This window comes from Manis javanica, chromosome 8 (assembly GCF_040802235.1).
Source record: "Manis javanica isolate MJ-LG chromosome 8, MJ_LKY, whole genome shotgun sequence".
Classification (NCBI taxonomy): Eukaryota; Metazoa; Chordata; class Mammalia; order Pholidota; family Manidae; genus Manis; species Manis javanica.
In genome coordinates, this window is record NC_133163.1 from 999,106 (window position 1) to 1,019,778 (window position 20,673).

The 20,673-nt window shown below is 58.9% G+C and overlaps 1 protein-coding gene across 13 annotated transcripts in view; it reads right to left on the reverse strand.

The window, feature by feature from the left end:
* Positions 1-20,673, reverse strand: part of TEDC1 (tubulin epsilon and delta complex 1) — a 32,850-nt gene that overhangs the window by 10,174 nt on the left and 2,003 nt on the right. For 3 of the 13 annotated variants that reach the window (XM_036991657.2, XM_036991656.2, XM_036991655.2), the window contains 4 exons: positions 20,035-20,133; positions 17,573-17,659; positions 17,038-17,205; positions 15,802-16,136 (listed from right to left, as the gene is read on the reverse strand). The exons of 1 other annotated variant lie outside the window; for it this stretch is intronic. In XM_036991657.2, the coding sequence (XP_036847552.2) occupies positions 15,802-16,136; positions 17,038-17,205; positions 17,573-17,659; positions 20,035-20,133 (689 nt within the window). Of the gene's footprint in view, positions 1-4,084; positions 4,233-4,620; positions 5,083-14,453; positions 16,137-17,037; positions 17,206-17,572; positions 17,660-20,034; positions 20,134-20,673 lie in introns of those variants that run through there. 9 more of the 13 variants (XM_036991654.2, XM_036991653.2, XM_036991652.2 and 6 more) reach the window with 6 other exon arrangements.

Consider the following 20,673-nt stretch of genomic DNA (forward strand, 5'->3'; position numbering starts at 1 on the left):
TGACTGAAGCGAGTGCTCAGCCGTCTTGGTGACACCGCAGCCCCCCGTTGACCGGGGACAAAGACCCTCCCGGAAATCCGCCCCCTACTTCTGCCCTCACGACAGCTGCACTTGCCTCCCAGCGGCCCCCGCAGCTACACGCAGGAACCCCCACCACGCTGCGCCCAGACACTTCCCGCAGAGGGGGTCCTGGGAGGCCCCCGGCCTGTGCCCCTGCGTCCGCAGTTCCAGGCTCCTGCCCCGCCCCCGGACGCAGCCCCACCAGGCAGACACGCTCGACCCGGGAAGCCCCTACCCCTGGCCTCTGGCTGCAGCAGCGGCCCGGGAATCGCCAGGCCAGAGCCCGAGACCCGGTGCGCCGCTAAACCCGCTCCTGCTCACCCACTCCGCGGCGTTCTCGCTCCCTCAGTCACTCAACAAACCCGCGCTGAGGATGAGGGTGCCGGGACAGACCCCAAGCCAACCGGACCTCCCAGAAGGGCCCAGGCCGGACCCCGCCCCGCCCCCATACCCTGCGCGGCCTCTCCGCGGGGACCCGGCCCCAGGCCCTGCTGCCCTGGCTGCCCTGCACCTGCCCCGCTGCCCTTGCACGCCCCCTGCCCGCCCCTCCCCACAACACCCTCAGCGCCCACGAGAGGAGGGGCGGGGCGAGGGCCGGCGACAGCCCCGACCGGACCCGGGCCGCTCCCCGCAGGCTGCTCTCCGCTCCCCTGCCCGCCGCCCGCGCCCGCGCCCGGGCCTCACCCCCGCAGTGCCGCCCCGCGCCTACGCCGCGGGCCCCGCCGAGCCTCTGCGCCGCGCCGCGCTCCCGCCGCCCCCTCCGCGCCCCCGCCAGCGCGCCCCGCCCCCGGCCGAGGCTCCGCCCCCTGCCCCTCCGCAGCGCTCGTTGCCAAAGCGACAGCCCTGCGCCGCGGCGGCCCCGGGGACCGCCGGCTCTGGAGGGGTGGCCTCGGTGTCCAGGCGGGGCCCGGGGGGTGTTCTCTCCCTCCTCACCTGGGGGCGCCCGCTCGTGCACGGCAGTTCCGCTGCAGCCCCACCCAGGCCGCCCACCGAGGTGACCCCACTCGCCTGTGACAGGAGGCCTGGGGGACCCGGGTTCCCGCCCGTGGAGCTGGCCCGACGTGGGCGCCGGGCTGACGGCCGGTTCTCTGCGGGTGACCCGTGGGAACAGAACAGAAGCGCGGCGGCGAGTCCTCGGGGAGGCTCCGGGTCCTGGATTCTCCAGCCTGCCCGGGGTTTCTCCGGATGGCGCAGCACAGAGGCGGCGGGCGCAGTCATCTCTGCCCCAGCCAGCCAGGGGTCACGCCAGGGCTTGCCGGCTCAGACATCGCTCCCTGACGCCGAGTGGCCACCCTGTCCTCACGGAGCCCCCCACCACACCCCAGCCTGCCCACTTCTAGAATGAAGACGGGGAGCGGGCCTACCGCCTGCCGGCTCCCCCCACGTGGCCCTCCCTGAGTTTGTCCCTTCCCTTCTCGCGAAGACACCAGTCACACTGGAAGGCCCACCCTAAATGACCTGTCTGAACTTGATGACTTAATGCAAGACCGTTTCCAAATAAGGTCTCATTGGGAGGTGCGGCAGATTAGGACTTCAACATTCTCTTTTGCGGGGGACCCATAAGTCGCCTTCCCAACCTGCCAGTCTGCTGTGTCTCCCACCTCACTGCCACGCCTCCTCGCAGCCTTGACAAGAGGACTGAACTCCCAGGTGTGGCCCTAAAGCAACCCTGACCCAGTTCTGGCCCTGCCAGACCTTAGCCATATCTCTCACGACAGCTTCGCATGGCCGTGCACAGCTTGGGCCCCAACCTGGTGCACACGGTCCTGGTGGCTCCCCTGGCTGGGGCACCGTTGGCCTTGCTGCCCCGGTGGAGGGCCCGACCTCATGCAACTCCCTCCATGACAAGCCTCCCCCCAGCTGCCACCTCCACTCCGGGGTCTAGGCTTAGCCACAGCTGACCTACCTCAGCCCCAGCTCCTCCCCACTGGCCGTCACTCCATGTGGTCACCAAGGTGGGCTCTATGCCCACCCCCAACCTTCATGGAGGGCTGATGGAGCTGAACCACATCCACAGAGAGGCCTTCATCAGAGGTTGGGGCCCCCCAGGGAGAGAGAGCAGCTTCACGCCTGACAGCTGCCGTTGGGCTGGGGTGAAAGCAGCCAGGCCCGGAGGGGCAGGGCCACAGCCCAGGGAGGGGCTGCCCATCAGGCTCTGAACTCGGCTCGGGTGACCCTGGGCAGGTGGTGCCTCCAGTGCCCGGCAGCACCCGAAACCCCTCAGGAGGGAAGGAACTCCACCGAAGGCCTCAAATTATTCCTCCAGTAATTTTTCACACACAGCACGCCCCCGAAATGGACTCCAGGAGTGAGCCACCAGGAACCCAGTCTGACCCCAGTGGAGGGGAACCCCCAAAACCCCAGAGACCGGAGCTTCCCGAGGCAGCCTGAAAACAGCCCTGCCTACCGTGGTCCCGGACTGGCCCTAGAGACTGTGAATGTGACAGAGCAGAGTGGAGAAAACTACAGAAATTCAAGCAGTACAAACACAAAAACAGAAATCAAGGACTCAAAGGACACACTGACAGCAGACCAGACCCCACAGGCTCCCCCATCCAAGGGCTGGAGCCAAGAGCAGAAGGAACTGCACAGACCGGAGCATTGAGGCAGGAAGTGAGAGCCACAGAAGGGGAGTGTGGCAGCGGCCCTGATCGTGTGTGCTCGGCTCCCCAGGGGCCCCGGCCGAGGCGCAGCGATGCCCAGAGAGAGGGCGGGCGGGCGAGAAAGGTTCCAAGCCACAGATACAAGTGGACGGCCAACCTGTAGCCTTATAACCACACACACACACACATCATGTAGAACCAGTAATGACCAAAGACAAAGGGAAAACCTTAAAAGCAGCCAGATGTCAGAAAGGAAAGGGAGTCATCTGACATCTGGCTTCTCAGCCGCAGCAGCAAGTGCAGGACAATGGAATGAGGTCTTCAGTCCTCGAGAAGAAAACAACTGCTGTGGGCAGCAGCACAGTGGCCCCCAGAGACGTCCGTGTCCTCGTCCCCAAAACCAGGGGACAGATCACCTACAGCAGACAGGACTTTGCAGACACGATTGAATCAAGATGGAGTCTATCCTAGATCATCGAGTGGGTCCAGTGTAATCACAGGGTCTCTACAAGGAGCAGGCAGAAGTGTGAAAGGGCAGCTGGAAGACGCTGCACCCTGGCTTGAAAAATGGTGGAAGGGGCCATGAGCCAAAAATACAGGTGGCCGCTAGAAGCTGGGAACAGCAAGGAAAAAAATTGTCCCCTAGATCTTCGAGAGAGAGCCAACCTGCATTTTACCCCCACAAGGCTGCCGACCTGCAGAACCCTAAGACAGTGAATTTGTGTCGCCTTAATTTTGTGGCGACTTGTTACAGCCGCAATAGGTAACTAATACGATTGCTGACCTAAAATAATTCTTCACTCAGACAGACAGTAAGTGAGAGAGCTAGCAGGCCTGCAGCAAACATAGTGCGAAGGACATGCTTCATGCAGAGAATAATCCCAGATGTAAGGTCAGGGAGGCCAAAGTTTGGGGCGGAAGAGCGAAGAAAGTGGCCAGTGTGGAGAGACCCAAACGAACACAGACTGTGTATGTAATAGTGCTTTAAATGGCTAGATACATGAAATTAAAATATGAACCGGTAACAGCATTATAAAGCCAGAGGGAAGCAGAAGGGTATGGACTGACTCTGGCAAGTCAAGGAAGCACCTTGTCACTTGCAGCTGAAGCATCGAAGGCCACAGGCAATGCCTGACTCACCAACGTGTGGAAAGAAAACGATGGGTCGACCCGAAAGACAAGAGAAGAGAGGGCAGAAATAGAGCCACGGCTGGAAAAACCAAAGGACTTCTAAAGCTGAAAGGTTTAAACGCTAATTTATCAATAATTATATTACATGTAAAGGACTCAGTGTCCCCATTTAAAGACCAATCAGATGATCAGTCTGATTTTTTCACATGTCAAAATAGATACTGTTTACAAGGGACACATATAAATCATGAGCATATGGATAGGAAAAGATGTATCACGCAAACACGTACCACGAGGAAGACGGTGTGCAGACCACAGCAGAGTCTCCGCTGCACACAGGAGACGACTACTGCTCTTGAGGGACACGGGCCTGCGTTCAGGGTGAATGGTCCTGGTGCCCGTAGGTTGCATAGACACTGTGTGAAGCATCCGAGGGCTCTGGAAAGCAAACAGTGACGGGCACATCGGGGGAAAGCCAGAATCTGAAGCGCCACCAGGCTGGAGGTGAGTTTTGGGTCTTCCTCCAATATCCCCCTGGCCTGGACTCAACTGAGCTTGAAAGCCAGAAATGGGGGATTGGGGGGAGGCGGAGGACATGCACAGAAAGAGAGCTGCAGGGAAGCCCTCTAGTTCCAGCCCAGGGAGCAGGAAGGAATGTCCTAATGCTCACTGAGATTGGGAGATGCCTGGGCAGAAGGGTAGGGGTGCGGGTGGTTGTGTTCACTGGGCAGGCACTGGGGGTGGGCAGGGATGGTTTTCTCTCATGCCCAACCCCTGGGCAATCCCACCCACAAACAGCAGTTGGGGCAACAGAGTTCACAGGCACCTTTTTAGGGACAAGAGCTTCCTCTCTGGTCGGAGGAGATGTGACTGCCAGACAGCGGGCCCCGCTTGCTTGAAGGGAGGTGGGGAGCCAGGCCCTGCTCTCTCTGTCCCCAGATGCAGGCCCAGTCACCAGCAGCCTTCAGCCAAGTGGAGTGACTAACACCCTAGACTCCTGCCAGAGGACTCTGGGGAGCCAGAAAATCGCCGAGGAGGGAGGAGCTCCAGAAAGCAGCCCCATGTAGTTGTTGGTGGCTTCTGGGCTCAACCAGAAGCTGTGTGTGCAACGGGTCTGATCCTAATTAGCAAGACAACAGTGAACTGCAGGAAGGACCGGGACCTCAGTCCCACACAGGACCCGGTGCTGCTCACACAGGATGGGTCCAAATAGCACGCAAAGGCTCTGAGAGAGGACTGATCTTACATCCACAGCCCAGAGGCAGAAGTCCATCTGGAACCTGCAGCCGAACCCAGCTGAGCTAGCTGCACCCTAAAACAAGACCAGACTCTCATAAAATAATGTTTGACTGTGCATGATACAATGTGAAATTACTCTTCATATAAAAAGCCAAGAAAGTCCAACCCACAGGGGAAAAGAATATGAAAAGCCACCAGTGCCAAGAAGATACAAAAACCCTCAACAAAATATTAGCAAATAGAATTAGGCAATATTTTTTTTAAGGAAAAAAGTGCCATACCACATGGATGGCATCCCAGGAATGCAAGTCTCGTTCAATATGTGAAAATAAATCAGTGTGATTCACCAAATTAACAGTCTAAAGAGGAAACCATGTGGTATCTCAGTGGATGCAGAGAAAGCATTTGATAGAATTCAACATCCATCCACCACAAACACTCTCAGAAAACAAGAAATAGAAGGGCATTTACTTAATCTAATAAAGGGTGCCTACAGAAAGCAGCAATAAAACAAAGAAAAACGTACAGCTAACTTGATACTTAATCCTGAAGGACTGGATGCTTTGCCCTAAGATCGGGAACAAGGCGAAGATGTGCCCTGTATCCACAGTCCTAGACAGTGCAATGAAATAAGAAAAAGAAATAAAAGGCACACAGGTTAGAAAGGAAGAAATAAAACTGTCTCTGTTCATAGATGACATGGGAGCCTATGTAAAAATCCCAAAGTTCTACTAAAAAAAGGACTGAAGTCCAATAAGTGAGTTTAGCAAGGTGGCAGGATACAAGGTCAAAACAAATTCAATCCTGTTTCTATATACAAGAAACAATTGAAAACCAATTTTCTTAAAGCAGTGAGCTATACTGGCCCCTCCAATAAATTACTACTTCAATAAAAATCTAACAAAATAGGATTTGTATGCCAAAAACCACAAAATACTGATGAAAGAAATCAGAGAAGGTCTGAATAAATGGAGGGACATGCTGTGCTCCCAAAAAGGTTCAGCATGGTTAAAATGCCAGCTGTCCCCCAGAATGACCTACAGATTTAATCCCATTAAAATAAATTAAATGTTGAAACTTTTGCTCTGTAAAAGCCATTGTTAAGAGATGGAAGGACAAGCCATAGACTACTAGAAGAACATATTTGTAAATCACATGTCAGGCAAAAGACTTGTATGCAGAATGTTTTTTTTTTTTAACTCTTAAAAATCAAAACTCATTGAGCAGATACTTCACCAAAGAAGGTATGTGGATGGCGAATCAGCACATGAGATGTTCACCATTTAGAAAATGCAGGTACCTCTCCACACCTATTAAAATGGCTGAGGCCATACGTGTTGAAAGTCACGGGCACACAGGTTTCCAAGTAAGATGGCAGCTTCATATCCAAATACACCAGCAGTTTCTGTAAATGCAAGTGGACTGGAAGAGCCAATCATAAGACAGGTATGTTCAGTTCCTACAGAACACATTTAAAATAAGCACACAGGTTGAAAATAAAAGACTAGAAGAGGAGACAGCATGCAAACACAAAAAGAAAGCCTATGAGCCGCAGTAATCACGGGGGCTTCGGGCAAAGAGCGTCTAAGGAGTAAAGAGGGTGGGTCCACATGATACAGTGTCAGCCTACCAGCAAGCTACAGCCATCCGTGCACACAGGAACACAGAGTATCTGACTATGTGATACAACAGGAGGCTCAGAAAGCAGAAGCTGCGACGGAAGGAACAGGCGCGACACATCAGACCGCAGGGGTCCCGCTGCCTATGAGGGCGGGACAGCCCCGGCCCCACTAGCACACAGAGCCCCAGGCAATGCAGGCATGCACTCTTTTCAAGGGCACCGAACAGTCACAGGAACTGACCATAAACTGGTCCAAAAATCAAGTCTCAGAAACGTCAAGGGAACAAGGTCACAGATTACATTCTCCTATCACTACACAATTCAGCTCTCACAAAAAGGCAACCAGGCAAAAGCACACAGTCCCGAGTTCAGAAAGACACGTCCCAGGGGCCCGTGGATCAAAGAAGAAATCACCATGCTTGTGGGCGTTTTGAAGTGGATGGTAATGGCGTACATCGGAACCTGCAGAATTCAGTACAGTGGGGCTTGGAAGGAAACGGGAGCTTCGAACGATATGTTAGGGAGGGATACGTGATAAGGATCACAAGTAAGCGCCCAGCTCAGTGAATCAAAAACAGAAAAACAAAATAAATCCAGGGAATGGAAAAGGGCAGAAGTTAACAGGATGTCTTTAAATATGACAGAGAAGATCTATAAAGCCAGCAGCTGGTGTTATGAAATGACTAATATCTTCGATAACCCTTGGGAAAACTGACTGAGATCAGAAGACAGAGGTACAAATGTCCAGTACCAGTGAAACAAACAGGACATCCATCCCTGCAGCCGTGGCCAGCATTAGAAAGACAATAAAGGATATTTAGAACTGTATAAGCAACCGTTCAAAATTGCTGGAGACAAATTTCTTTACAAACACAACTTACCAAGAAGAAACAGAAAATTGGAATAGTATTGCAATAATAAAAGAAGTTGAGTCCTTTAAAAACAAATCCTTCCCACAAAGAAAGCACCAAGCTGGAAGACAGCAGCCAAGTGTTCCAAACATTTAAAGAAGAAATAATCAAATTTTTCTCAAAACACGGGTATTTTAGAGATTAGAAAAATAAGGTAATCATCAACTCATTTTTTGAAGCTATTTTAACTTTGACACCAAAACCAGACGTGGACTTAACAAGAAATGGAAATCAGAGGCCGGTACCACACAGGAACATACAGGCAGAAATCCCGATGAAGTGCCGACAAATCCAGGCCGACTCACTCAGGTGTGACCCAGGAATCAAGGCCGGTCTGGCTCCAAAGCCAGCGGGTGCATCCCCTCCGCCCCTCGCCCGGCAGAGCCATTCGCCTGTGCCCATGGGGCAAGGCTGCTGTGTGAGTGGCCTTGGGCAGCCATAACAAACTGCCACAGGCTGGCCAGGTGAGAGCCACAGAAACACTCTCCGCCCTTCTGGAGGCAGGAGTCCGAAACCCAGGACGGGGCTCCCCCCGGAGGCTCCAGCGGAGGGTCCGTCCTGCCTTTGCATCCCCTGGGGGCCCAGGTGTCCCAGGGCTTGTGGCCCTGTCCCTTGCTGTGCAGTCTTCAACCCCCCTCTCCATGAGTAGGTCTGTCTCCTTCCTGCCTGGGTCTGTCCCTTGCAAAGTTGCTTACCCCTTAATTTAAGGTCCACTCAATAATCTGGGATCATCTCCTCATCTCAAAATCCTTAATTTAATCACATCTTTCCAAATAAGGTCACATTCTCAGGTTCCGGGAATTAGGACATGGACACCTAATCTGGGAGCACCGTTCAGCCCCATACAGGTCGTTTGTGTCCAGGGCCAGCTTGTCAACTGACCTTTCTTGCTGCTGCCAAGTCCTTCCCATCCCTTTCTTCAGGCTGAGCTCTCAGCAGCCTGCCTAGAAGGGCAGAGGGGAGCTTCGGGTGGAGTGGATAAGGAGACTGGGTGCTGGGCACCCAGGGTCCCACAGAAAAAGGGGGCAGCTGGGACAAGCCCTGTGGGCTCTGTGCAAACTCACATCAGACACAGGGGTGTGCACTCCAGAGGAGGCTGGACAGCGGGACCCCCAGCAACACTGGGTGCCCTGGGACAAGCCTACACCCTGCTTGTAACTGACATTCTCCAGATTCCTCAGAGAAATGGCTGATTTGGGGCAAAAAGGCACAAGATGAGCCTCAAAGAGCCCATGGCTCCAAACGCAAGAAGCCCCCTGGGACAGGCACATTAGGGACAGGGGCCACCAGGGGGCTGCACAAGCCCACAGCGAGGGGCAGGCGGTGCCCGGCAGGCCGAGTCCACGAGCAACATGAGCACGGGCAGGAAGGGACAGTCGTGCCACGCAGCAGTGTCTCCAGCATATCTGGAAGGAATGGTGGGGCTGTCAGGCAGCCACGTGTCCCCACAGAATGGGATGCGTGAAGCCCCCTGGGGGCCAGTGCTCACCCAGCAGCGGGGCCCCTCCACCACGTGGTGGCCAGCAGGCACCCCAGGCATCTTCGCTTCTCTGCAGGACCGGAGCCTGGCGGACACTGTCCGCCAAAGGGTGGGATGGGCCCTGGCAGGGCATGCCTGCCCAGCAGCCTCCCATACCATGTGCTCCTACACCTGTACCCCCCCAATGTGCCTGTCCCAAGTGTCCTGGTCCAAGGGAAGTCGGGCTGAGACAGAAGCAGAGGTGCCTGGGTGGGGGCAACGAGGCATGGCGCCACTTCTGCAGGCTTGTATTTGAAATTAGCTGTTAAATGAAAGGTTTAAAAAAAATCAACAAATGTCATTCTTCAAATAACAGATGAAATGAAAAAATATAGTCCTATCAATAGATGCAGAAAAGGCATTTAAAAGCGTTCAGTAGCCGTTCATGATTTATAAGAACGGAAGGGAATTTTTTAATCTGATAAAATGCACTACAGGAATCCTACACAGAGAGCGGTCCTAGTAGCGAAGAGCTGGGAATGTCCCCTTTGAGACCAATGCAAACAGATGCCTGCGGCCACAGTCCTGGCTCAGCGTCATGCCAGAAGCTCCGCGGAGGCAGGCTACTTCCTGAAGCAAGAAAGAGAAACAAATAAGGATTGGAGATAAAGAAATGAAACGGTCTTTAGCTGTTGCAGGTGATATACCTGTATACTTAGAGAAGAAGTCTGAGAAACCTAGAGATAAATGTTTGGAATTAATAAGTGAGTTTAACAAGATTGTTTATACCAGGTCAATATATAGAAATCAACTGCGTGTCTATAATTTTCAACAGTTAGAAAATGAAATTTGTGCACACACACACACATACTGTTCATATAATCTAGTAAGTCTAATAAAGGAGTGATAATATCTCTACCCAGAAAAAATAAAGCTTCAATAAGATAAATCACTGAACATCTAGATGGGGAGATGTGTTCATAAACAGGAAGATCAATTAAACATATCAGTTCTTAAACTAATCTATGGATTCCATGTAGCCCCAGGCAAAATACCAAGAGCTTTTCCTAATATTTGACAAACTGATTATAAAATATGTGTGGAAATGCAAAGGACCAAATGGAGTCAAAAACTTCTGAAGCGAACAGGACGGCAGGTGGTCCTGATTCACATTAAGACTTGTGGTGCAGCTGGGGTGCTGAGAGTCCCCACAGCGGCGGGCAGGTGCAGCCTCAAGGAGCAGGGGGGGGACACGCAGACTGGGGCGCCTAGGACTGTGCCCGGGAGGGTTGACTCCAGGAGACTCATGACACATACTCTTGAAAAGATGAGATTTGACCCCTGCCTCACACAAAAAAGCAATTCCATGTGACCTGAGTCCTAACTGGGGAAGGGAACAGGGATGGGGGCAGGCGGGGAGGGAGGAATCTGGCCTTATCGGAGGAACATGACATGTGAGAGGATATCTTTGTGACTTCGGAGTGGGAAAAATGTTAAATGGGACACAAAATAACAGCAACTATCAAAAGAAAAGACAGATAAGTTAGTTGGACAACGTGACATTCAAGAGCTTCTGCCCATCCTGACGTGACCGAGGGAGAGACGACGGCAGAGACGGGGCTGTTTCCTGCAACGCTTGCAAGTGACAGGAGACCCCCCTCCGGGGCGTGGGAAGGGCTGGAAGGGCGCCGCACAGGCACCTCCCAAGTGGTCAGCGCCCCGATGGTGGGCATGGCCAGCCACCAGTGGGACGCAGCGGGAGCCACAGCGAGGCTCACCACAAACCACCAGGTGGCGGACTCGAGGGGATCTGCCATGCCCGGCGCCGTGCTGCAGGTCAGGCGTGTGCCCACCTGCCCTGCAGACGTGCGTGGCCTGCAGGGGCCGAACCGCGCTGCTCCGCGACCAGGAGCTGTACCCTGGGACCGGGCCGGCGACATGTGCACGCGGGCGGCAGAGGTCACGGAGCATTGCCTGTGAAGCTGAGACCCGGGAGCAGCCCCGCGTCCCGAGTAGGAAGGACAAACAGGGCAGCGGGGCCACAAAGGGCAGGAGGACACAGCGCCCGGGGCGCAGCAAGGCGAGGAGCTGTGGTGGCTGTGTGGGAGCCCACGGGCCTCGTGCCGGGGAGGCAGCGGGCGTGAGGGGCACAGCGGGAGGGTAAGGCTGAGGCAGGAGGAGGCTCCGCACGTGCTTAGGGGCGAGGCTCCGGCGGGAGGCCGCCCAGGGAAGGGGGCAGAGCGGGGCCCCCGCAGTGGGGAGGACACCCCAGGGGCCTGCAGGGACACGGGCTGGCGGGGGGCCCGCGGGGGCAGCTCGAGCTCAGCCTTATTGTACAGTTCACAGCAGAAACGCTTGAGAAGAAAAACATGACAAAAATGAAAGAAGGCAGTGGATGAACCGAACACGTCAGAGGCTCTTCAAGGGATACGGGACGTGACAATGATCAGAATGTCTGTAAAGTTTACGGTGTCTTAAGATACATAGAAATACAGCAGATGGGGAGAGAATATAGTCATAATGGCTGAGAACAAAAGCGTGGACGCTAGTTAAGCACAAGGGTGGCAACGGCCGCGGGGAGGCCCAACCGTCGCCCTGCCGGGAGGTGGCAACACAGGTGGGCCCGGGACCCCAGCAGGACTTGGCCTGAGGGCGGCCTCCGCATCAAGACACCACAGACCCACCACTTAGGTCTTTCGCGTGAAGCCCCCAAGCTGCGTCTAACCGTGGGGCGCCCGTTCCCGAGCGCGCGCGTACCGTCGGGGGCGGCAGGTGGGCGCCCGAGGCTGTGCCCCGCCGCCCTGCCCTCCCTCCACAGCATCTCTCCGCTGGACAGCCTGGCGGCAGCGCCACAATAACAAGCGGACCCAGCCTGCACCAGGGACCCACGGCCTCCCAGATTAAGGTCTGAGGTGTGCAGGACCCAGCGTCCTGCTCACAGGAATCGTCGTTTGAAAATCAAGGTCTTCCCCAGTTTATAAGCTGGGTGGTTTTCCTCTTCAGAGGAAAGCGAAGCCACTAGGAACCTAAATACTTATTCAGTGCTTCACCCTCAATAAACAGAACCCGTAGGTGTTTCTCCTCAGCACCCTGCACCTCTCGCTGAGAGAACCCTGAGGGCAGCGCCCCAGCCCCAAGCAGCGACTGGGGAGACCGCTGACAGCCACTGCTAAGCCTCCTTGGAAAACGGCCCCATGTCCCCTCTGGTCCTGCCCTTCCTGTCGCAGGGGCTCCGGAAGCCGCGCATGGTCTCCATCAAGTGCACGTCTGGCTCCTGACAACCCACCGCTGTGGCCCTAACCGAAAAAGGAGTCTCTGCACCACACATTCCCGGCAGCTCTGCCCACAGCAGCCAGCGCAGGCGCAGCCCAGGTGCCCGTGGCTGCAGTCACGGAGGGCTGTGCAGTCCACCCACAAGTGGAGTAAGATTCGGCCATGAGGAAGGGAACACACAGCCACCGACGGACGTGAGCATGTCATGTCATGCACGTGAAGCCAGCCAGTCATGGAAGGACAGCCCCGTAGGAACCGCTCACTCGCGGGGCCTGGAGGAGTCACACCCTTGGAGACAGAGAGCAGAGTGGGGGCACCTGGGGCAGGGAGTCAGTGTTTAGTGGGGCGCAGCTTCAGTCTAGAGAGATGAGAAAGCTCTTGGGGATGGCGGGGACAGCTGTGCATGTGAGGGCACCTGTGGCTACTGCCCTGCACACTCAGAAATGGTTTGACGCCAGGTTTTTCTCTCTCTCTCACACACACACACACACACACACACACACACACACACACACACACACACACACACACACACACACACACACACACACAGAGTCCCTGAAAGGGGAAGAAAAGAACCCCTTGGGAACTGTAAATAGAAATATAAGCAAACCAGAAGAAAAAAACCTACAAGAGTAGCCACTGCCTCCCATGCCCAAGACGGCCAGACCCCAGACCCCACATCTACCAGGGCCCACCTGAATCCCACCTGCCTTCTCACCCACCCGGGACCTGCAGTGGGCACCTGGTGAACCCTGGGGACAGTGAGGAGGGCGGCACACGAGTCCCCACAGAGGGCTGGGCCACGGTCCTGCTGAGGACATGGGGAGGCGGGGCTGAGGGACCTGCCCAAAGTGGCTGAGAAGGGCCCCTCTACCTACATCTGGACCAAGGGGGACACTGGGACACCCCTCGGCCAGCAGGGGAGCCTGGAGGGCCTGGGCCTGACCTGGCCAGCTCTCCAGCCAGGCATGCCCCCAGGCCAATGGCACCCACCACGATGGGGAGACCCTGGGCTGGGGGACAGCAGTGGGCAGCAGGGTCTCAGGAGCCCAGGGACCGAGAGGCTGGAAGTGACAGCACAGTGCAGCCACGGCACGGCACGTGGGGCTCGTGCCAAGGTTTGCCTCCTGACACCCACCCACGGATGCGCGTGGGTCCGCGTGGGCGGTGCTGACCACTGGCCACCAGTCCGGCTTCGGCTGCAAGGCAGTGGTCAGACTGCCTCCTGTGTGGCGCCCTCTGCGACATGCCCATGACTGCCTCAAGATTTTAAAAGGCCCTGGCTGCCCCCACCAAGGAGGCCACTGGGCACACACACCCCGTTGTGCCCCGAACACTCTGCTGCCGTCACCCAAGCCGAGCAAGAGCCGGAGCCAGTGTGGCAGGGCCGGCATTCCAGGTGCTGGCCTCAAGGCCCCAGCACAGGCAGCTCACAGGCCCCGGGCGCCCCGCACCCCACCGTGTGGCTGCCGCCCCCTCTCCTGCACGCCTTCCCTGGGCTGGCTCGCTTCCGTCTCTGTGATGATGGGTGGCTGTTTGCACCCAGGACTTTACGGTTAATGTCCCAAATAAACCCCTCCCTCTGGCTTGTCCCGTTGTCTTTAATAAACAGAGGTATCTCTTTGGTGGTGTCTGAGTTTCCTGGCTTAAAGCTACTCCCTAATGGAGTGGGCCGTCCTCACCTCCTGCAAGGCTGTTCATCTGTCTCGGGGGGAACAGGGGGCCCGCAGCACCACCCTCACACCAACATTTGCTGGTCAGAGCAGCCCCCACTGCCCCACGCTGGGCAGGCTAGACTGCAGCGCACACGCGGGCCTGGGCTACCCTGTGCCCGCATCCATCCCAGGGCCTGGGGGTGTCAGGCCTGTCAACTTGTAATGTGCAGAAGAGGCTGTGACCAGGACTGGGGGCCCCTGGAAGTGGAGGAGGCAGGAGACTGTCAGAGAGAGCAGCCTGCTCGAGGACTGAGCCCCAGCTGACCCCGTCTCAGCCTGGCGAGACTGGAACTGCACCCCACACCATCTGTAGCACAGCTCTACACTGGCCTGCTGGTGGGAGCCCGCGGGCACGCTCCGCCCTGCAAGGGCACGGGCTCTCAGGCCCATTCCACCCCACGCTTCAGCATCCTTAGTCCCACAGCCACGCAAGCACACTTGGGGTTTGATTGGGGTTTATTGACTGACAGATCAACTTGAGGAGTGATGGCTCCGTACTATTGACTCTGCATTTGGGCTTCTAAAATTCAAGTTCCTTGGGGAGCCTTAGGTTTCCAGGACAAGAAGGGCCAGGTCCCGCAGTCAGGAGGGTGCGGTGGTGGGACGGCTTCAGGGAGCCCAGAGGTGTCTCCAAACACTTGGAGGACAGCGTGGCGGGAAGCGCCGAGCCCCGAGCTGGAGCTGGGGGGTCAGCCGGGCCAGGAGGGAGGGGTCAGGGACGCGCTCCTGAAAGGGAGGGCCGCTGGTCCCGGCTGCCCAGTGAGCACTCCGAAGACAGTGCAGGGGTGCAGCTGTGTCCTCCAGGGCAAAGGAGGCCATGGCGAGCAGGTGCCTCTGGGCGTGGTCTGCCATTCCAACACACACCCAGGCGGGCAGGGAAAGCCAAGGAGAGAACATTCTGGCAGGCCGGGGCTCCTAGTGGCTGGGAGCGTTCCGGGGCCTCAGCTGGCCACAGCAGGAGGTGGCCCCTTGGACCACCCAGCAGCAGGTAGGGGTTCAATTGCCCTGGGAAGACAGGAGCCTGGCCAGGCAGCACGGAGGTGGCTGTGCCTGCCGGGGAGCGAGGGTGCTGTGGGGCTGGGCCTACTGGGCAGAGGGCACCCGTTCCGGCACATCCTCGGACACAGATGGCTCTTTGTCAGGGCTGAGCACAGCTCCCGGAGCAATCTTGGGAACAAAGTCCCCTCTGTCCGAAGTGGCCGCCCCCCCCCACCAGGAGTGCCACCCCAGGAAAGGAGCAGAGCCCCTAACCACCCCAGCTCCCATCCGATGCCCCACCCTACACACACATACACACACACACCAGGCACAGGCTCGGCCCAGGGGTGTGAGGACAGCCAGGATGAGGGTGCAAGGACCCCTCCCCCAGGCCCTGCCTGTCCCTCCAGCAGCCAGGCAGCCCTGGGCTCGCCTGGCCTTGGCCACCACTGCCTGGGGCTCTCTTCCCCTGGACCTCTGCACAGCCTAGACAGAGCCCTGGAAGGGGGGCAGAGGGATGGCCGGGAGCCTGACCCCTGCAAGGAGGCCTCCACTATTTATTTTTGAGTCCCCTCTAGATCCTAAATGCCCCAGCCATCATGCTGGGCCTGTCACGACCGCCATGCCTGCCCCCAGTACTGCAGGCCAATGGGCGAGGCTCTGCCCAAAGGGACAGCCCCAAGGCCCAGGGTGAGCAGGAGCCGGGGCTCCCGTCTGTACTGCCCTGGGGCCACAGGCCTGGGCATCCACACCCCTGGGCCCAGCCAGGCTGAGGGGAGGTGGCACGGATCCGTCCATAGGCCCTCACCGTCTGGGCGGCGGGATCCAGATGAGGCTGGGCAGGGCTCCTGCCAGCCTGGCCAACTCTTGCCGACACTGTCCTTGCAGCTGGCGTAGCACTGCCTCCAGGCAGGCCTCCCGGCTCCTTAGTGCTCCAATCACCTCGGCAGCCTGCAGGCCCAGGCCACCTGGCTCCCCTGGGACTCCAGCCTCACTCCTCACCAGCCGGTGAGGCCCGTGGGGACAGGCTTGGGCCAGGCCCCGGTCTGGCTCCCAGGCCTGCTGCAAAGCGGCCAGCTCTTGTCCGACTGCCTCCTGCAGGGCCTGCCGCACTGCACTCCAAGCCGGCCCCCGGCCTCCAATCTGCACAGAAGACAGATTTCTGAGCCAAGAGCAGCACGGCCCACGCAGGACATTGGCCTCAGCCCCCTTGGCACTCCCTGGGCAACCCCCAGGCCACTGAGGAAGGCTGAGACCCAGAACCCATGCCTCCTGGGGACCGGGCAGCCCAGTGCCAACTCATGGGCCAGCCCTTCCAGGCTCTGCATCACACTCGCCATGCACCTGAGCCCTCAGCCCGAGGGCACGGGGACCCAGAGACAAGGCTGGCAGCCTGACCAGCCCCACAGGACCACCCAGCCACAGGCCTGACCTGCTCAACTCGGCAGGTGCTGGGCAGGGGTGGGGTGTGGCTGCTCCCAGCAGGCCAAGGCCTTCAGGGCCTATTCAGAGCCCAGAGCCCAGATACTTGGGGTGGGGGTGGGGGTACCCACCCTAACCCCACCTGCCATGCCAGGGTCGGGCCCTGCCTCCCACCACCCTTTGCTGAGTCAGTTCCCCACCTTCCCAGTGCCCTCCAGGAGGGGAACATAATAGGGTGGGGCTGAGGGATGCTGGGCCTCAGGTGCCCCCTGAGGGACCATGGTGACCCTTCGGGCAGGCCCCATCCCATGGAGCCATTAGGCAGCTGGCCCAGTGGGGTTGGAGGGTGAGAAGAGGCTGCACCCACGGCGTCCCCAGGGAACTTGGTGGCCTCCACTCCAATGTTCCTAAGTAGGAGGCGCCCGGAGCCTAGGCTGTGACAAGTGCCATGTTCCTCATGAGAAATCACTTGCAAACACGGAGCCTCAGCTGTCACCACCAGGGGCGGGGAGCTCCCGCCTGACTGGGCTGGAGAGCACAAGGCAGGGCGCCTCAGTACACTCCTCCACACCGAATTAGATTAAGCGGTGCGCCACAAGCTGGCGCCCCCCCCAGCCCTCACCCCCGCCTCCCAGGCCGACCGCCGGGTCTCCACCGCTTCCCGCAGCTCCTCCAGCAGGGCCTGCAGCTCCTGTGCCACCAGCTGCAATTCGCCAGCTCCCTGCTCAGGGATTGGGGGCAGGAACGATGGCTGTGAGGCCTCCAGGGGACAGGCGCCCAAGACCGTGTCCTGCAGAGACCCAAGAAAGAGGTTGGGCGGCAACCGCCATAGCCACAGGCCCAGCTCCCCAGCAGCAGGGACGGGTGACACAGGGACCCAGAGGCAGTGCCCACCCCCAGGTCACCCAGCAGGCCTGGAGGCACAACGGCCAGACTTCTGGAAGGCCAAAACCCCTGAGAGCTGGGCAGGTGGGACAAAGGTTGGGGAGGCGTGGGAAGGGCCCCACTCTCAGCAGCAGGCCTGGGTGCAAAGAGGCTTTTGGGCTGTGCATGGCCTTCCTGAATCCCCTCTTCCTGTCCAGGAGGTGGGCCGAGCCCCCCACAACCCCGGGGCTGCTGCGGTCAAGGTGGGGCGGGGTTGGGTGGGGCCTCCTGACCATCCACTGCCAGAAGACCAGCTCCCGGCGCCTCCACCGCAGGGCAGCCTCCAGGCGCTTGTTCTCAGTCTCCAGACTCCCCAGCAGCTGCAGCCAAGGCGTGAGACCCCATAGGCACCGGGGACCCTGAGGGCTGGGACCCCCCACCCGCCACTCCCACCGCTCCCTCTGTCTCCTAGCCCAGGTCGCAGAGCCCCACCTCTGTGCAGGGCCTGGCCAAGCCCCCTGCCTCTGGGCTCTGCTGGTGCCCCGACACTGACCCCAGATGCAAACACCACAGGGTAAGAAGCTGAGTCCCAGCACCCCGGACCTGGGACCACTGCCCCACATTTCTGTTGGCAGGGCTGCACCCCAGCAGCTGTGGGCAGACGGGAGGGCCCCAAACAGGAGAGCCTGCCGGGCTCCAGGGGAGGGCGACCTCAAAGACAGGGTGGGCTAGGCCAGGGCACCTGCATGGCGCAAATCCCCACCGCGCCTCCTGCCCACCATGACAGCCCCAAGCCTGTGCCCACAGGCACCTGGGCCCACGAACAACCTCATACACAGGCTCCGGGTCCACCTGCCTGGCCCCTCAGGAGGCCTGGCAGGAACCAGGGCCCCCGCCCATGGCACCACCAGAGCTGGGAAGCAACAACTCAGACATCCCATCCCATCCCCAACCCTGGGCTGGCGCCTGCTGTGGCTCTTCTCTGACCACCACCAGCACACTGACCACTGTGGGCACGGCTCCTTCCAGCACACAGGGTGCTGAGCCACTTGGGAACACGAGCGTGTTCTGCAGACAGGACAAATGGCAACAGAGAGCTCTGCCAGGCCACCAGTCACGAGAGCCAGCGCACACACCCTGGGATACACAGCAGCGACCCAGGGCCTCTCCCGGCCCGGGAGGGATGTTCGCTCTGCCCCCTCCTGGCCCCAGAGCAAACCCAGAGTGCCAGCCAGGCGGCCAGGGGCCTCCCCGCTGCAGCTGGAACCTGGGGCTCCAGGGCTCAGGGGGCCCAGCCCATCGCCTGCTAGGGAAGCAGACTGACAGGACAATGTGCCCGCGGCCTGGGGAGCCGGGAGCCCAGGGGCACTGGGAGACACGTGGAGGGCGGTCAGAGCACGCGCACTCGTGAGGACGGCCGATGCAGTCTCCAAGAGCAGTCCACGAGGGCTCTGCGGCACTGGTCGCAGGAAGGGGAGGCAACACAGTGGTGGCGGGGGGGGCGCAACAGCCCTCTGCACCCACCTCGCACTAGCCCAGCCCCCCAGGTCCGGCCTCTGGAGGCAGCCGCCCGCCTCGACCCACTTCCCTGGGAGGAGGCAGGGAGGAAGCCCAGGGATGTGTGGAGGTCGCAGGCCAGCCATAACTAAGAACACTACCCAGCCACTGGCTGCTTGGACGGCAGGCAGGGATCATTCCAGAAGTCTCTGGGACCCGTCCCAAGTGCGCAGGCCCTGCAGGCAACCCAATCCAGACTTCCACCAGCTCCCCTGCCAGAAGCCTTGGAAGGAAGCCAGCCGTGGCCCTGTCCACCTGTCCACACCATCTGCAGTCCTGCTGCACCACCGTGTGCCCAGCCCCGGGGGGACATGGAGCCCACATGCATGACCCCCACCACGAAGACCGGGGTCCCAGGCAGCACCCAGCTGGAGGTGGCGCAGTCTCTGCTCTGCTCCAGCCAGGGAGATCAGGAACAGAAGCCTGGGCCTTGCTGAGTCACCCCTAAAAGGGGACCCAGCCAAGGTACTACCTCAGCACCTCCAGAGCCAGGCACAGCCCTGCCTGGGTGGGGCCAGCCAAGAGTCAGCCAGGGACACAGGCCTGCAGGCATCTGAGTGGCCACCCTGACCCCACAGCAGGGATGAAAATGCCCTCTCTTGCCCCGCCTCCCCCCTGGGCCCCAGAAGCACTCAGCTCCAGAGGTGGGATCTGCTGCACATGGAAGGAAGGGCTGCACCAGCCCTGACCCTCAGCCTTCCGGCCCAAACAACTGTTCTCACATGCAACCGACCAGAGCCCAGCCCTCAAGTAACAGCCAGCCTTCCTGTCCCTGGAGCCCCTGGCCATGCCCAAGAAAAGGAAACCATAACAATGGGGCTCCCCTGAAAAGAATATCAGCAGAACGTGAGGCATGCTAGGCCACCCTTGGGCCCCTCCATCACCAGGTGACCCCTGCACAGGCTGAAGACACAACATTATCACCTTGAACCTCCAAGCAGTCCTTAATTCCAGGGGCCCCTCAGCCAGCTCCCAGCCTGGCTCAGACACCTGTGACGGTCACACCCTGACCTTCCTGGCCAGGCGCACACAGCAGCCAGTCTGGATTAGGCCAGGTCGGACTGAGGACACACCTCCCTCACCCCCAGCAAGATGGGGATTTTGAAACCACCCACAGCTCCAATGATCCCTACCTGGTCCTCCTCCGGAGACCCCTGGGGTTTAGGCAACACCCACCTCAGCCCCTGCCAGCCCTCACCTGCCGGCCGCCCTCTGAGTCCCTGAGCAGCTCCGTTTCGGCAACAGACAGGTGGCCAAGGCTGTGGTCGCCGTGGCAACCGCTGGTGTATAAGTGAATCTGAAACAAGCAGTGAAGACCCCAGGCTGAGGAGGGCAAGCGCCTCGCCGGAGCTGGACCAAGGCCTCTGGGCAGGCTGAGGTCCAGCAAGGCCAACGGCAGGGGTGCAGGACGAGTCTGGGTCTCCCAGGGGGGTGAGTGGCTGCGTCCCAAGCAGGAGGAGCTGCAGGAGCCCAGCAAGTCAAGAGGGACCAAAAGGTCTCAAGAAAGGTCCGATAAGCAAGACCCTTGGCCAGAGGTAGGGGTGCAAGGGGAGGGGGAGGTTCCAGAACCAAGGAGGCCTAGGCTGGTGGGTGCCCATGGCCACCTGCCCAGCCAACCCTCAGTCGGCTGCACTGGACCTGTGGGGGACACCTGCGCCCCCAGAGCTGTGTCTTACCAGCCCTCAGGACACGTGGGAGCTGCCCACTGCCCACCAGCCCACACCAAGGATGCAGGAGGAGAAGGGAAGTGTCTCCCCACCGCTGTGTGCCCGCGCAGCAGCCACCACCCTAGAGCCTGAGGACGACCACACTGCTTGGCGACACACAGCCTGAGGCC